Source organism: Leptonotus elevatus, chromosome 5 (assembly GCF_054856555.1).
Source record: "Leptonotus elevatus isolate MCC_2025b chromosome 5, RoL_Lele_1.0, whole genome shotgun sequence".
In the NCBI taxonomy this organism is placed as follows: Eukaryota; Metazoa; Chordata; class Actinopteri; order Syngnathiformes; family Syngnathidae; genus Leptonotus; species Leptonotus elevatus.
The window spans coordinates 21,579,719-21,597,864 of record NC_141243.1 but is presented as its reverse complement, the minus strand read 5'-3'; the positions used below and the strand labels follow the sequence as shown (position 1 = coordinate 21,597,864).

The 18,146-nt window shown below is 42.4% G+C and overlaps 1 protein-coding gene across 4 annotated transcripts in view; it reads right to left on the bottom strand.

Moving 5' to 3' along the window:
* Window positions 1-18,146, bottom strand: part of tet3 (tet methylcytosine dioxygenase 3) — a 47,483-nt gene that overhangs the window by 11,235 nt on the left and 18,102 nt on the right. For 2 of the 4 annotated variants that reach the window (XM_086074991.1, XM_086074993.1), the window contains 3 exons: window positions 7,263-10,128; window positions 5,192-5,282; window positions 95-188 (listed from right to left, as the gene is read on the bottom strand). In XM_086074991.1, the coding sequence (XP_085931117.1) occupies window positions 95-188; window positions 5,192-5,282; window positions 7,263-10,128 (3,051 nt within the window). Of the gene's footprint in view, window positions 1-94; window positions 189-5,191; window positions 5,283-7,262; window positions 10,129-14,235; window positions 16,080-17,363; window positions 17,481-18,146 lie in introns of those variants that run through there. The other 2 variants (XM_086074992.1, XM_086074994.1) reach the window with 2 other exon arrangements.

The window sequence follows — 18,146 nt, the reverse complement described above, 5'->3', positions numbered from 1 at the left end:
TCTAGAATTCAAATAAATTTAGAGTAACGTCTAAATGGAAAGTAGTTTGGGAACATCCATCACAATGCGTCAAACAGGGTGTGAAGTGACTTACCCATTTGGCGATTGGGCACCCTCTTGAGCTTTTCCCCTCTCGACCTGTGTACAGCACTTTTTCGATCCGGACGGCCTCTCCTTTCTCCCCATACCTGCGCATGACAGAGTAACACATTAGTTGTTGTTTTTAAAAAATATATATGAATCTAATTCTAAGCACTGCATTCTTAAACACACTAAAATTACAATGTATAATACAAAAAGTGTGAGTAAGAACATTTCCAGGACTGGTGTTACAAAAGATAAATAATTCAAACCTAAAACCAAAGTACGAGTTTTCCCCTTCAACGTCAACAACAATCAACGATCAATATGCACATCTACAAAGAGATCCTGCAACGTTTGCTTTGTTCAGTGCGCGAGAAGAGGCAAGAGTTGTGGCAGGACAACTTGAGGCTACTTCACCATAACAACGCGCCTGTTCACCCGGAACATCCAACAGTTCTACGGAAGACCGTCAAAGAGGAAAACTTCTAAGTTGGATTTGAAATCGCTTTTCTGACACACCTCGGGCCTTGTACACGTGAAGTTCACAGGTGATTACCCACGCTTTTTCTGCGGAACCTATCCCGTTATTTGCTGCAAAACTATATATATTAAAGATGATAATAATAATAATGCATTCAATGAATGTACTGCATTTCTACAAAGATTCAATATCGCTGTTGTACTTTTATGAATGGAATACGGTGACATCCACCACAGGGAGCAGTCTGCCTGCCCTTGGTTAAATCCACCAAAATCACGTTACACCACTTGCACCGCAACTTAGACCAGCTCCAAGATGGTCTAAAGTCCAGTCTTTTTTTTGTCATCAAATTGGCAGGTGCACTGGGGGCATGTAATAGAAAACGCCGTTCTTCTGCCGGGAAATGCCCACCACGCGACACAGACTGCCACATTCTCAAACGCAGTAAACGAGACATTCTCCGGCACGAAAACGAAGATGCGGCCGAGCGCCTGCCTGGGAAAATAGGGCCCACTATGTACTGTGTACATACACAAGTAAGGCAGGGTACACAGAAAGGCAAGCACATATTGCTCTCTTTCGAGATATTTCTGAGGTAGTTGAAGTGCACTTGTGCACAATTCATCTATTTGCAACCTTGCAATCTTCACTGCTTAGTAAACCATATCAATGACACGATCTAAACACAGGTCAGTTATATAGCTTGAATCTTTTCTCACTGAAATGTGTCATCCTGGTGCTGCTCATACTAACTTTATAGATCGGGTCAAGCATCTCTTTTATCTGGTCTTTCATTAAACACCTCACAAAATTGTAGTATTTTAAAGTAGCAAATTCTCATTTTGTTTCAAAATTATGAATAATCTTTCCACTCAGATTCAGACAACACACGAGACAAGTAACGATGGTTAATGAAGTTGAAAAACAGGATCGCTGTAGAACAGCAACCAGTTTGGCAGCAAGCTCAGGACACCTGACTGTTAACAGACTTCCACAGACTCCAGTTTGACAGGAACCAGCAAGCATGTAAGATGTAAACATGCAAGCAACCGTTGGACACGGCATCAAAACACTTTTGGGGCGAATTAGTGACAGAGTTTTTCTTTCCAGGCCAAGGGCAATTTTCTCATCCAGGGCAAAAGAGCTGGTGCTGGAGCACTACGACACAGGTGCCGAAAACCGTATCATTTTTACAACCTGTCTGTGACTCTCCCTTACTAAATACACAGACCACTAACAACACTTCTGAGTGTTTGTGCAAATGCTCACGTGATGGAGAAATACAACTCGACGGACATTGAAGTGCTGATGGTAAAGTGCAGATCTTTCATCTACCAAGGGGGTTCATCCAGTGCTGTGTTCACGCTAGCTAGCCACATCCAACAACCACCAAGGTTGACGGAAGAGGTGGCAAATCCAGGTCCAGAAAGTAAAAATAAAAACCCTGCCACAGTCTGGCTTTAGCCCCAGCTCGCTCGCAGCTCAGGTTAACGTGTGCCATGGGACCTAGCTTGCTAGCTCCTGAGACTTAAGTCAAACTGTGTCAGGGTTTTTACTTTCTGGACCTGGATTTGCCACCTTTAGTTGACGGTGCTGGCTCTGCTGCTTGATACTATCGATAGACATGACATTACATACTCTTGTTGCCACGACGTTACAGAAAAATGTGAATAGACAGGTTTTTCCACTAATAATGGAGGCTAGCTTCCCAAAACAATCTGCAAAGAGGTGAATTCGCAAATACCGAAATGCATAGATGCAGCGGTCCATTACATAAGTTGGTAAATTCAGCCACTGGAAATCTTGAGTTCCCATTCATGTTATGATATACTGTAACAAAAACTGCTGCCCTAACAAAGACAATATTGGTAACTTTTAAATGGCCAACTGCGCCAACAAGAATAAATAATGAATACATAAAAATAAAAATGTTAAAAACTGAACAATGGAGTATTTGTAAAGAACATATTTATGGAGTGTTGAGGTTATTTAAGCAAAGCTGCTTTCATGTGCGTTTCTTCAGTTTGAAGGTCAATTTGGAGCGAAAGGGAGTTTACAGACAGATTCTGGGATCAGGGGTTGCACTGGGGGTGTGACCAGGTCATTAGAACTTTTCAGCTGTTGGCTCATATGAAATCTCCTGACAGCTGGATACCTGCCATTGTGAAAACTTCAACCTGACTAGATTTGGCGTGACAGTGAAGACAATGAAGTCCCACTGAATGGGAATCACCCTAAGGTGGCGGAGGGTTTGAAATGGGGTGTGAGCTCTTACACCACAGGGGGCCTGCTTGGGTCAGGGGTTGGTCAAAGGCCATCCAGGAACTATGGGGTATTACTGAGTGACGTCATTTCTCAAACAACAATGAGAAGTTTCGGTCTTAACATCCCCCACAACATCAGTTTTCTCCAAGAAGTATTGCCTCAGTGAACACTATTTATATCACTAAGGAGCATATTCTCCGGGGTGCTTAAGTCAGAAATGGCGCAGATTTACTTTTTTTTTTTTTTTTCCCATAGAATTACAATGCACTGAAGGGCTGCAGTTATTGAATATTTAGGTATTCGGATATCCTACTGAAATAATAAACAATAAATAAATAATGAAAAATCGGGTATTCAGATAAAGTTAAAAATATATGTATTTTGCTTGGTGAGTGAAAGGACAATTATGAATACAGAAGGCAAAAAAAACAATTTCCACTTAATAATGAATGACCAACTGTTTTTCATTTTCAACCATCATCATATCTAAGATATGATGTGCAGCCACAATATTTTTCTCTCTTGAAAGATTAGTGAGATTTTAGACAAATCTTTTCCCATAGGTTTTAGCCCATGAGACAAAGTGATGTCAGAACCACAGTTGCGATTTTGCCGACTACAACTGCACATTTGAGTAAGCCCAGTTTGTTAAAGTGATCAGTAGTAATGACAACCGTGTCAGTCTGTCAGCATCAAAGTGTGCAGACTCACTTATGTCAATTGAAAAGCCTTTGAAAAGTCATCCAATGAGTCTCGCTGTTAGCTGCCAGCGCTTTTAGCCACCGCTAAACGCTGGCAACAGGCACTATACAATCCAATGCCAGCGTAATTTAGTCTTTTTTTAGCGCCCTTAATTGGCAATTGAATGTGACTTCAGGACAAAGTTATATTGGTGACATAACGCAATAGTTATACCACGACATGCTTCCAGGAACTTCAAAATAAAAGCATTCCAAAGCATTCTCCATATTGTCACCCTCTTAAAATAATAGCCTATGTAATTTTTTTTGCAAATTATTATTTTTTGCCTAAATCATTTCCTCATGATGCAAATGTTTCAGTTTTTTGTGTTTCCTGAAAAATCGGAATAAAATGACTTAAGCTATTATTTTAAAAAGGCGTTGATATATTATTTAGTCAGGTAAGGATTATTTTGAAGTTGGCTTTCTCACCGCGTTGGCGGCACGTTGCCAGATCCTGTGTCAAATATTCACCACAATGTTAAATTGTTTACTGTAAAATCGGGAGATTAGCACGGGAGGTAGGCTTGAAATTCAGGAGTCTCCCGCGTTTATCGGGAAAGTTGGCAACTATGCATCTATCATTTTACACTGCTTATCCGAGGTCGGGTGCAGGGGCTACAGCTTTAGCAGGAATGCCCAGGATTCCCTCTCCCCAGCCACTTCATCCAGCTCATCCGGGGGGATCCCAAGGCGTTCCCAGACCAGCCGGGAGACATAGTCTCTCCAGCATGTCCTGGGTTGTCCTCTGAGCCTCCTGCCGGTGGGACATGCCCCGTACACCTCACGTGGGAGGCGTCCAGGAGGCATCCTAACTCGATGCCCGAGCCACCTCATCTGGATCCTCTCAACATGGAGGAGCTGCAGCTCGACTCTGAGTCCCTCCCGGATGACCGAGCTTCTTACTCTAACCTTAAGGGAGATCTCAGACACCCTGCAGACGAAAACTCGTTTCGGCCGCTTGTATCTGGGATCGTGTTCTTTTGCACAGCTCGTGACCATAGGTGAGGGTAGGAATGAAGCTCGAGATCCGTATTCACCTCGACAGACAGATACAGAGTCCGCATCACAGCAGACGCTGTACCGATCCGTCCGTCAATCTCTCACTCTATCCTGCCCTCATTTGTGAACAAGACCCCAAGATACTTGAACTCCTCCACTTGGGGCAGGATTTCATCCACAACCCGGAGAGGGAACTTCACCTTTTTCCGACTGAGTAATATGAACAAAAGGAAATAAATATTCAGCACCAGACTAAAAAAATAACTATCTGCCCCTGTTCTAAGTGGACAAACATTTTCAATTATTGAAAAGATCTACCTTCTTTGCTTCCTCCCTCATTCATCCTCTGTGTTCATCATTTGCTCTCCCTCTCTCTGGGATTTGATCCCTATCCTTCTTCCCCTTCTCAGCTATCTGCTGCTGCTTCTTGCTTAGCCTGTGTTATGATGATGGGGATGATGATGAAGATGATGAAGATGATATTTCCTGTTCCAACTGTTGGATTCTGGGTCATGGATTCCCTAAGGACAAAATGTGAGGAGGTGCAGGAGGAGGAGGAGCACGTGAGGGGGAGAAGACTGAGAGCATGTAGGAGGAAGCTAACAAAGAGAAGACAAACCGTGTCTCCATCAGGTCTCGTATGGAAGCCACAGAGGGTCCAGATCCCAAATGATTGTAGTAGGGCGCGTCATCTTTCTCTAGGCCTTGTTCTAAGAAACAGAGAAACTCAATCATAACAACACCCAAAAGGCACTTTGGAATTTAGTAAATATCTTTGATTTGTACAACTAGAATATACATTTCATTCTGTACCACATGTAATATTATCAGCGATGCATCTGTTTAAAACGGCAACACACATTGCAAACAAAGCTACTGCTTTATGAGTAACTGAGTACAAACTGAGTACAGAGAGTAAAAACTGATTACAACTTAATGTACAGTGCGTTAACCTTTCACACACATTTTGGCTTGCACATTACCATACTGTTAGCAGTGATGAGGTAAGTACCGTACCGAAAATGTGCATCGGTCTCTGATGTTCAGAGGTAATAAGAGGTTTGTCTGTAGAAGCACCTGGGCATGGCTCAGCGCAAACACTGGAATCACAGCTATGTCCAGTACTTATGTAACATTGAGGCAGTTCATTTAAGTGCAGTGTTATTACTGGGGTTATTGGCAAGTCTTGACGCTTAGTAGAGGCACATACAGCAGCTGGAGCCGTTCCAAAGCAGTGCGTCACACAAAAAACGAATAATGTATTCAAAGTATTTGGATGTTTTTTCATCATGTTACTTAGTTCAAATAAATATATTGCGATATATGCCGAGTTGAGTTTAAAGCTAAATATTAAAAGAAAAAGAAAAAAAGAAGATTTTAGAGATAATTCTGTATTGTAGAGACAGACTGGGTAGAAGCAATCTTCCTCATGTAGCTCCCAGGAAGATTAAAAAAACGAGGCTCACAACAGCAGAACCAACACAAGTAACTGTAAACACTAATCACTGGGAAATAAAAACTGTCTCCATATAATGTAATGTAATGTAATCTACTACTGTCCAGTTATTGTGCTGTGTTGTTGTTAGGTTGTTTGTGTGTGAGTGTGGTCCAAAATGGCAAAATTTAAAATAAATAAGTAAATAAATAAATAAATGTGAAAATAAAAACGGATATAAAATATAATTCAAAAATTAAATAAAAACATAAGTGGAAATGGAAATAAAAACAATAAATAAATAATAGTAAAAATTAATGCAAAAATATAAAAAAAGAGATTCAAAAAATAAAAATAAATATGGAAATAAATACAAAATAATTATATAAATAGAATTAAATGTCAATCAATGAATAAAAAGGCTCTGCTCTCATATTTATTTATTTCATGCAGCAGAAGGCTCTCAGCATGAAATATCTCATGAAATGTTATTCAAATGAAGGGGCGGTCCTTATTGTGTCTTGGGCTGAATTATTCGCCAATTGGTTGATCAACAAGTTAGTCTATGTCGGACTCTGCCCCTTCCATTGCAAGGAAGAATTCACACACACGAAGGAAGCATTGGACCTTTTTGTTTACAGGAAATTCTGTGAAGTTGTCGAGTAACTCAAGTCGCAAGTTGTGGTGACAGTTCATTGCTGGAGCTCTCCATGCAAGCCAGCAAGACTTCCTTGCCACCGACCTGTTCACTTTACCATTGAAAGGCAGTTTGCTATGGAGTTGGAGTCCAACCCATGACACGCTTAGGACTGCCCCCTCATTTAAATAACATTTCATGACGGATTTCATGCTGGCAACATCTGCAGCATGAAATAAATAAATGAGAGCAGAGAATTTTTATTTATTGATTGATATTTAAATGTACTTTTATATATTTTTTTTAATTTATTTCCACATTTAATTTATTTTTGTAATCTCTCATTAAATTTTTTATTTTGTTTTTTACTTTTATTTATTTATGTATTTATTTATATCTATATATTTGGTTGGTTTTATTTCCTTTAATATTTTTATTTACTAAATGTTTTAATTGTATCTGTTTTTATTTTCACATTTATTTATTTATCTATTTTTTAATGTTGGAATTTTTGGTCCTCCATAGTGGACATCCATGAGGTAACAATAAATAACTTGCATTAAGTACCATGTCCAATTTCTGATGACTGTACTAATATATTGACACACATTGACTCACCCAGACAGGTGCAGGTGGGGAAATCTGCCTGCAGATCTTTAGAAGGGGTAGCCAACAAGCTCTTGGTAGGGGTGTCTAGATATTTGAGGGGGGACTCTAAAAACCCTTTCAAAGATGGAGAGAAGGGCAGATCATCCTTAGTGGGAGTGTCCTCTTCAGAGTAACAAGTGGTGGAAAGAACAGCTACATCGCCCGTGGCTTCAAATTTCATCCGTTTAGGCATGGGGGAGGATGGTATGCTGAACGTTTCCTGTATCTGATTATATTGTAGATGCTTATCAAGTGGGGGCTGCTGATTTTTAGAGATGGAGGACTGGGGCTCCCGCTGCTCCTTCACTGTGGTCACTGGGGATGCTTGGTTTGAGGTAAGTTCACTTTGGGTTTCAGACTCATCTTTGTTGGCATCCATTTTCTCCTTGTTCCTATGAGGTGCAGAGCAGGACTCGAGAGTGTGATTGAAGGATGGCTGATTCTGAGTGGTAGATGATGTAAGATCCAGGGCACTGGTCTGGGATTGATTCATGATCTGTGCAGCTGTAACTGTCTCAGACATGGCTTTGCTTGATGGTGTGTCTGCAGCTGAGTCCCCAAATTCTGCTTCAAACTGCAGGATCAGTTCTTCATACTTAGGGTCTACGTTTATGAGACCAGATAATCGTGAGGTGTTTGGTGGACATGTGGAGGTCAGAGATGAGGCAGTGCTAGCATTGCTATGGGCTAAACTACCCACTTCCTCTGACTTAGCATTGGTTCTATGGGCCATTGACGAGGGCACGGAGCCCATCAGGGTGGAATTGTTCACTGACAAAGTAGAATTAGCAGAAGAGGGAGCCATTTCGAGGTTGGAAATTGATACCTGAGATTGGGCTGGTGCAGGGAAGCCTGCAGCAACCGCCTGAGTGGAGTTACTGTGGGAGGGTAAAAGGGGCAGTGAACCCGGTTGCAGGTTATTCAGAGTGATTGCTCGGCCCATCATAAGGGCTGAAGGTTTTTCCACAGTTATCTGACTCTTAGGCAGGAACGTTGGCACAGAGGCTTTTTGCTTGGTCTTTTTGATTACAATCGGTTTGGGTTTAGGAAGGAGAGGGCCCGGGAGCGTCCCGCTCATACTTTTAATGACAGGGGATCCTTGGCTGATTTTTTTCCTCTTGGGTTCCTTGGGATCCTGTTTTATACTCAGATGATTGAAACCGTTGGCTTCCATCTGTGGCCACCATTTTTTTAAGTTTTGGAAAGGCGCAGGGCCTGGTGCGCCAAAGCCAGGGGAATGACTAGAGAAGAGGTTCCTCTTGTAGTGAAGGTGCTGTTGCAAAGCTGCCTGAGTCGAGTGTCTAATGGCTGCTTGACCAGGAGACATGGGAGCACCAGGGTAGTGGCGAAGCTGCAACTGACTATTATCCATGTTGTAATGTCCCATGGAGGCGGAATAATCACCAAAGTCTGGCTCTTGCTTTATACTGGGCAAAGATTGCTTGCCCTGTCCCTGCATTCCTCCATTCTCAGGAATCTGCTGTGCGGATGGGAACTTGAAAGATGCATTTCCGAACTTTCCACTGGTGTTACCCAGAAGCTGTTTGAGCTCTGACATTGGGTCTGGCCGAGCGTGAGGTGTACCAGCATAGCGGGACAGGCGGTCTTCAGAAGCTCCGTGTGGACCCCGTGCCCACTGCTGGGGACTTCGGCCAAAACTCTGAGGATTTCCCTGGCCTGGAAAGGGAGAGGTAGAAGCATGGGGGGGCTGGCCCTGTGATTGGGGCCTGTGATGCTCACAGGACACTGTTACCTGCTGGTCAGTGTGTAATCCTGGAGGGACGGACTGAGAGCGCGATGTTGAAAAGGTGTCTGCAGAGGATGGAATCAAGTTAGTGCAATTTGGAGTTGGAGATGAGAGGTTTTGGGTATGTTGGTGATAATGGAGGTTATTATCAAGGAGGGCTTGATCTGGGGCACCGGCACCTTGAGTCCCGGTCCCAGATAACTGTGTAAGGGCTTCTATGGCAATAGCTGTTTGAAGGCTGACGTTCCTTTCCTTGGCTATTGAGAGCACCTGGGGGGAGCAGGGAATTGGAGGGAGTTTCGAGGGTACTTGGCCAGCATGAGGACCTTTCGTTTGTTGTTGCTGCTGGGGGTATGAAGAAGTCAGGTGGTGGTGGTGGCCACCATTTGTCTGGAGATAGGGCTGATTCTGCAGATGGGATTGCTGAATGTTGGGCTGTAAATGTGGGGAATCAGTCCTCTTGCTGGTGTCATGATTCTCACTGATTGCCAACTTAATTTTCTTCTCCAGCCACTCAAGGTAGTCTGGACAATCAGGCCCTTCACAGTCGCAGTTCGGAGGTTTGCGGCCACGTTTTGCATGATTCAGTGCTGCCTGCAGGGTTTTCATGTCTTCTGCAGGTGTGTGGCTTGGGTCAGGAGCCCCTGCAGCGTGTCCGACCCGAGCCCCTCCAGCGCCCATTTCCCGGGTGAATTTCTCATACAGCTGCATCATGTCAGGCTGCACTTGGATGCAGGAAGAGGTGGAGGAAGGAGGTAAGGTGCCGGCAATGGCAGACAAAGTGACCAGATTGTGAGCATCTTCCATATCCACATGGTGGACAGGCTTACTTGGGTTTGCATAACTGCTGTTATGGTTCAATGACGGTTGCTGTTGAACTTTGCCATGTGCTGGCACCCAGCATTGCCTTTGAGGTACATCTGCTGCCCTCTTCTGCTCTGTTTCTTGAGATGTCTCATCATTAGGGTAGCAATTTACCCCATTGGACAGGTCCAGGCTCAGCACGCCTTCCTGGAGGCGGTCATGTGACCCAATTTCCATCTGGTCTCCACCTCTGGGGCCATCCAATGAAGTGACTTCTTGAACAGTCTGAAAGATAAAAACTTTTTTTTTTAAAGAGTAGCATGACTTGAGTGACTACTATATAAACAGTTGTATACAGTACACTTAAGATGTCATATTTATGCATTCCCAAATACAGTAATTAAAATACTGACAAATAACAGCATCTTTCCTTTCCCTTCGTCTGCTCTTTTAACCATGTTTCTTTCCCACCTTTTACAAATACACAAACACACACCCAGTGCTGTAAAGTCATATTAAATAGGTTACAAGGTAAAGTATGGAGTACTGCTTTAGAGGACAAATGACACGTAAAGTAATCTACAGATAATGCCATTGTTGCATATTTATGGCAGAATTGTTGAACTATGCAAAACAGTCTGTTGAAAATTAACCCATAGTACAGGAAGACTGAAGAGTAAATGCAGAACAGGAATTGTCCTTTTGTATACCGGTTTTCAAGACTAAAATGTATTTCCAGTAAATGTGCCACACAAAAGTCTCCAAACTTTCAACCTCACATGACCTACTGTCTCAGTTTGGTGGGAAAAGTTAATTCTGCTGTTACAGATACCGGTTCTGGTAGTTTAGAGTTGTCATTTTGCAAACATTGCACTTATCGCGAACAAAATGTGCATTAATTACAAAACTGGAATAAGTAAGCCCTCTGAAGTATCACTGACGTGCAACTTCAGTGTCCTTTAATTGTCTAAAAAGAAAATAACTAGTGAAACCAAACTACTATCACAAGATAGATTACACAAACATCAAACTGGCCTGGGTTGCTAAGGCTGAACTCACACCATGATTATGAATTTATTGTTACTTGCTAATTTACTATTAAAGTGGAATTTCAGTGCATGTATTTATAACTAATTCACCAACAAAATACTACGCATGAACATGCCAACTCATAAAGTAGGATTAAAGAGCTAAGGGAAGCATGACCAACATAGATATGTCAAGAGCAAACATAGAAATCATTAACAGAGTCCAGGTACATTCCAGAATGTAGAAAACAATTACAGACTGATATTGTGTCTTGGCACTTTGGTTGAAGCCATTGAACTATGTTGAACTGAATTTGGGTTTTACAATACAAGAGCTGTAGCAATAATACTTCCTTCAAAAAGAGAACAATGCTCAGTTATGATTGACATCAGTCATCATTGCTCAGCAAAATGGGCGTCAGTCAATGTTCATGTTCATTCGAAGTGGGCATCCATCAATAGGCAGTCATTCGTAAGTCATTAATCCATCAACAAAATGGGACGTACGTCATAGACGAATACATATATATATAGCCGCTCACTCGACCAATGAAAGGCAGTTTTACAACGGTGGAGTCCAACCCAAGACACACTTAGGACCGCCCCCCCTCTTTTGAAAAACATTTCGTCCTGGCAGTATGGACCAAAATTAAAAATAAATAAACGACTAAATAAATAAATAAATGACTTAAAGTGAAAATAAAAATGGACATAAAAAATATAATTCAAAAATTAAATACAAATGTATTTATTCATGTATATTTATATATTTATGGTGTTTTTATTTCCATTTATATCAATTTTTTTTAATTTAATTTTCGAATTATATTATTTTATATCCGTTTTTAGTTGCACTTTTAATCATTTATTTATTCATTTATTTAGTCAGTTATTTATTTTGAATTTTGGTAGTTTTGGTCCTCCAAGGTAAAAATAGAGAAATAAGATGAGCCCCTACACACACACGACTACATTAAGATAAACACTGCGTCCTGCGACGTCGTGTTTTGTGCGCATGCATGTCATTTCAAAGATGCATTCCGTTCACATTTAGAAGGTACTTCTGATATGAACTGCTTCATAAAAAAGAGGAGTTAACAAAAAAAAATCTCAATTTGCCATCATGCCCTACAGTATGAACAAAGTGCAAGTTCTCCGGTTCCTTCCAAGCGATGAACACGCTTTCACGGCGGCCAGAGGCAGTCCTCTTTGGCCATGCAGGATTCTCCTCATAGCCATTGGCCGGCTGCCATGGCGGGGTGATGTTGGCTCTGGGCTTATTTTCCCAAGTCAAGGCAACACCTCCGCTTAGGTCAGTGGGCCGTCAACTTATGTTTGTGTTATCACAGCATCCTGTTTCGGCTGTGATTTTTTGGTTGACAAAAGTATTTTGGTTGAACACCGATAATTCACTTTTGGACCATTTTGGGCGGGAAATCTTTAGGGACTGAATTTTCAGGGTATCCCTAATATATAAATTATACAATATAACACATAGAGGGAAACAATGTAAGTTGATGAACTATTACATCCTAGCCCAGTAGTTCTAAACCTGTGTTCGACTGAATCCCAGGGCTTTGGCGGAGGTCAAGACACACACCTAACTCATATGATTTGTGTTGACACCATTTTTGGCCATCACTGGCTGCAGGTGATCAAGCTACATTGCATGGCCTATCTGTGCTGCAGGGAATTTGGTGCAAGTAGTCGACTTGTGACGGTATGTCGTGTTATTTCTTTATTGTTTTCATGACTTCATGCTAACTATGTCGAGCAAGAAAGTGGCCGGATGAATATGAATTCACATGTATAATGGAACGTGTGGTGTTCCACAGGGCTCAATTCTGGGGCCTCTGCTGTTTTCATTGTATCTGCTGCCCCTGGGTTCCAAGAAAACAGTGGTGATTGTTTTAAAGTGCTCTATAAATACATATAAGAGTTGAGTTGAGTTGAGTGAAGGGAGTCAGTATCCTAACTGCAATATTTGCAACCCCTGTTGAGCAATGCTATTCCAGCACAACTATCTATCGAGCTAAACTAAAAGAACACTTCATTAAGCTACATGGAGATGAAGAATACAAGAACACTTTCTGAATTCATGGTGAAGACAGCCAGATTCAACGAAAAGGCTACTCTCCCCGTTCATTTTGTTTACCAGTAAATCCTATACCTATGTTGTGATTTTTTTGGGGGGGGAATCATATTTCATTTTTCAATAAAGAAGGGTTTGGTGAATGCACATAGGAAACTGGTGGCATTCACTACCTCCAACAAGATTACAAACCACTGTCCGAGCCTCATGCATTAGAAATCCAGTATGCAATTATTCAAAATGTATCCCATTACAATTGACAGATTACAATAGATGTACACAAGGAGTCAAACAATCCAATTGAAAGATTTCTTGGTTATAGTTCAACCAATGTCCAGCTTCCCTCATCATTCCAATATTATTATCATGAACCTTTGTAGTGTTTATTGACCGGACAGGGAATATGTTCAGATCTTTTGAATTCACCTTCTGTGGTGCGGATCCCAGGGGGTGGTGATGTCAGTGCTAAGAGGTGGTTTGGGGTTAGAAAAGAGGGGGTTGGCGGCGAACAGCCGGCAGGCTAGTATGTGAGAGGCCCCATGTCTGCACTATCAGCGACATCAGACGGGAAAGAGGAAGGGGGTGGGGGCCGTGTGCGGCTGTTATGAGAACTGCACAGTGTTGAAATAGACTGACTGCAACATCCCACCATCGCACACACTTCTGCTCACTGACACTCGCATTTTCTCACCATCTAAACATGCAAAAGCAACGTGGGAAACGCGAGTTGAGATGGACCACTAAGATGGATTTTGTTTGAGCAACATCTACTGACAATGCTGCAATACACAGTTGACAGTTCAGCTTTTATTCCACCTGACTGATTTCACCGCTTGCAATTCAATGACACTAACAGACAGTGACACTGTCATGCCTGCCGCTCTACATACAATGTGATATTTGATGTCATATTTACACTATGGCCTGAACCTTCCCTCTCTTGGTCACATAAACACGCACAGACTTCTTGGCAAGCATCCAAAAGTGCATGGGGGTGGGAGGTAAATACCTCAGGAGCCCTTTAAATCCAACGCGACTCGTCAGCTCAATTGACACTGACAATGAAAATGAAAGAGGGAGGAGACAAAGCGTATAAAGAGCGGTGTTGCTAAGGGGCTTCAGCCACTGAGGAGACAGCTGAACCTAAACCCCTGATTCACAACACTCGCCATCCTCCTTCTTGCCCCCCTCCCCTCGCCCCTTCCTTGGCTGCCAACAAGGAGCAAGAAGCCGAAATCCTGACAATATGAAGCGAGCTCAAGGACAACTTACGTGGTGCGAGATGTCCAGACAGAGATAGCGGTCGCAGGGCAGAAGGCAGAGGAGCCGGCAGAGAGGAGCATGTGCACACACAAGCAATCTGAAGGTGTTGCCTAGTAATTCGTCCTTATTTCATCCAGCCACAGAGCGAGAGCAGCAAAATCCAGATGTGTGCATTCACACACGGCCAGCCACACGTAAAGAACACACCTCCGCCTAACACGCCACACGCCTTCGTCATTCTCTTTGCTTCCCCTTATGGCTGCCACTTTCCGTTCTCTCCTTTTTCTTTTCTCATTATCTCTGTCTGCTCCTCCCTTCCCTTTTTCAATATCCTCTTTCTTTCTTTCTTTCTCTGGGCTGCACATGCAGTCGGCTTCTCAGTCAACACCCTCCCCCCACCTCTCCTCTCTCTCTCCCTCACTCTACTCTCGTGCAGCCTTTACATCCATCTCCAATGCTCTCTCTCTCTCTCTCTCTCTCTCTCTCTCTCTCTCTCTCTCTCTCTCTCTCTCTCCCTCCCCAGTGTGTGCAGAGCGAGGGGCCATTATCTGAGCTACAGCGGGCACGTACGATGGAATGGAGGAGCGTTCAGTGAACAGAAACAGAAAGCGCTGTGGGCTAGAGTCACTAAGAAACAGCAGCACTGACTGCCTTCAGCTCCACCCAATGCACTCTCGTGTGTCACATAGCACTGAAGCTTTTGGTTTTTCCATTTTAAGCCAGCATAAGACTGGTTTTGTCCGATTTCATGCTTTGCATCTTTCGCCCATCAGTGAAAGCCGTAGGAAAATCGCGTTGCTTGGTATGCCTCCTGAAATTGTTGTCGTTTTCCTTCCGATTACATCCAGTTGTAGCGACGAAGCGACCAAGACCGGTTCCTCCATCTCCGTCAGTTCCTCATGTGAAACCGGCAGTCGATGCTGAAGTGAAGCCGCACAAGTGGAAGTGTGCTTGTTGTCAGACTCACTAGACCTTCCGCAAAGGACGAAAGGAGAAATTGGGAAAAAGGGATTTTTGATACGTTTTTTTCACTCGGCTACATTAGAATGGAGATCGTATGAAAGATGCCGATGTGGTGGAAAGGGGGAGAGGGAAAATTGGATGACACTTCGAGATCAGCAAGCATGAGCAGCAAGAGGGTTAAGGACTGTTAGAGACTGCATCAGCACAAAGTGTGAATTCTATGGAGAAGTTCCTCTTGCTTTATGATGGAAAAGCAAGGATGAGTCACTTTGTTATTCTCGTGACTGGCAGCGGAAAAACGTTTGCGTTTGCAAACGCACGAGCCTCGCCACCTCATCCTCCTGTCTGTCCACCAGGCCGAGATCACACCGCCTGCTGTTGGCTCCTCACCATCGTTCTACCATCGTCGTCGTTTTCAACTGCCAAGCACTTTCTCCCGCTACTTGCTGGCTGATCAGCCTTTGCGGAGTCGCTCCTCTTCTCAACGATATAGCTGAGGTTCGGCACGCATCCGCAGCCAGGTGAAGGAGAAGAAAAAACATGGCTGCCTCCTCCAAAGCAGATATCTGACTGCTGCTGCGTTGTGTAATTCTCTTACATTACTGACCATTTGCAGACTTGGCCATTCTTTGACGGAACTGACTTCCGCTCCTACTTTGGTCTTTCTCCGTCTCGCTTAGCCTCCCCGCTCTGTCATTTTCTACAAGCTTTTTCTCAGTCTGCCTCCCTCTTCGTTTACTTCCCCGAGCCTTTTCTCATTTAAGCTTACTGCAGCTTTCTCCGGTCCTGACGACTGTACAATGTCTGCCTCTCTGTTGTCACGCGTATTTTTGTATATACACACAGAACAGATGAGCGTCATCCCCAAAAGTGAAACAGAGCAGCCTGAGTCTTCCAAGGGAAGGACAGAAGTAGAGCATAGGTCACATGACCAGAGAGGGCCAATGAGCGAGAGGAAAGGCAGCGGGGAGGCGAGGCAGGAAGCACGTGTTGATGACATAGTGTAGTTGCATCATCGGCGTCATCATTTCCACCCACCAACATGTTTGCCTTCGCCGCTCAATGGCACACACAATCGAAAACTTGCACTTTCATACAACCAACTGTTCTGGCTCACTCCCCATGCAGCAGTGATACAGCAGTTCTGGTTCAACACTCGCCTTGCATCACATGCCCGGCACTCAAAAGTCTTCTTTGTAACGTCAACACTACACTCTGGTGGAATGCTAACATTATCGAACGTTGACTAACACAAACTGAAATACTGTGAAGATAAGTGATGAGTGAAAACTGAATTTGTAGCTGAGGGAGCATAAAGAGTACAATAAAAATAAGTGTGAATAAAAAAAAAAAGAAAAGTCAATTAACTATGAGGATGTGCTAATCAGTCAACACGTATCATTAAAAAGAGGATGAATGGTGGTTACTGTCCAGTATTATTGTTACTTAGAAACTAAGAAAGATCTCATTTTGGGATGAAAATAAGGATGTGCGAAATCTGGTAATATATATATATATATATATATATATATATATATATATATATATATATATATATATATATATATAGAGAGAGAAGCAACAACATAAGGTTCACAATCAGCTGAACATACTAACAAAAAACAATAAGAAACTAACTCAACTTTATTAACAGAACACTATGCAAAAACAACCGCATATGAAAGTAAGTGCTCCAAACATATAATAATCAAACGGAAAACAATTAAACATTAAACAATAACAAAAGCAAAAAAAATTTTTAATGCAAATTTGCCAATTGTGGAACTAATAATGGTTGTCTTATCTTATAAGAGTTGAACAAACTACCCAGTAATTGCATGAATACAGACAGACAGACAGACAGACAGATAGATAGATAGATAGATAGATAGATAGATAGATAGATAGATAGATAGATAGATAGATAGATAGATGGATGGATGGATGGATGGATGGATGGATGGATGGATGGATGGATGGATGGATGGATGGATGGATGGATAGATAGATAGATAGATAGATAGATAGATAGATAGATAGATAGATAGATAGATAGATAGATAGATAGATAGATAGATAGATAGAATACATACAGTACATACATCCATAACTACTTAAACAGCATACGACCAAGAATGTATTTTGTATAATAGTAAAATCGCCGTAAGACTTACAGTACCACTGCTGTAAACTGCCTGCGACTGTAATTCAAACATGAATCCCCAAACCTTATCTGATCCAACTCTCAATCAACCAACTGCTCCCCTTTCACCGTTTTTTCTCCAATTGTCTTTTCTTTGTCTCTGCCATTCTCCTTTTCTCAGCAGCACACAGGAAAGGTAGGAGGCATGACTGACTACACGATTCGATTCTGAGCAGCATGTTGGTTTGACTTGCATATGACTAAGCCTGAGTCATCTGTTCTTCCAAATGACTGCTAGCATAAACCCCCTAAAACACCGCAGCTGACTTGAAGTTAATGACGACGTTTACATGCCGTCAATATACGCGTTAAGGTCCTGATTCCGGTTTCTCAAACATTCGGAATACCCCGTTTAAAGACAGTTATTCCCGTATACATAGTAAATGTAATCAATTGGGATATCCCCAAACCGCGACGCAAATAGACATCTTTTCCGCTTCTTACTTTCTACCATCAATAAAAGACAACATATATTCATTTTTTTCGCCACACAAATACAGTAGTCAGTTTCCTCCTTGCTCTAAAATGCATCTGAGTTTCACCATGTTTGTTTACTTCTGCTTGAGTATTTCTGGTGGGGTGCATGTCACATACACGTAAAGTAGTTCCTGTACTCAAAAGATTCCTTGCTCATAGAGCATGCATAGAACAAAAACCTATGCTCAGTTCTGTTCAGTGACGGTATTCCATTCCGTATTTATATGATCAAATATTCGGGTTGGAATAAAAGAGTAACTTAATTGTATCTTTTTCC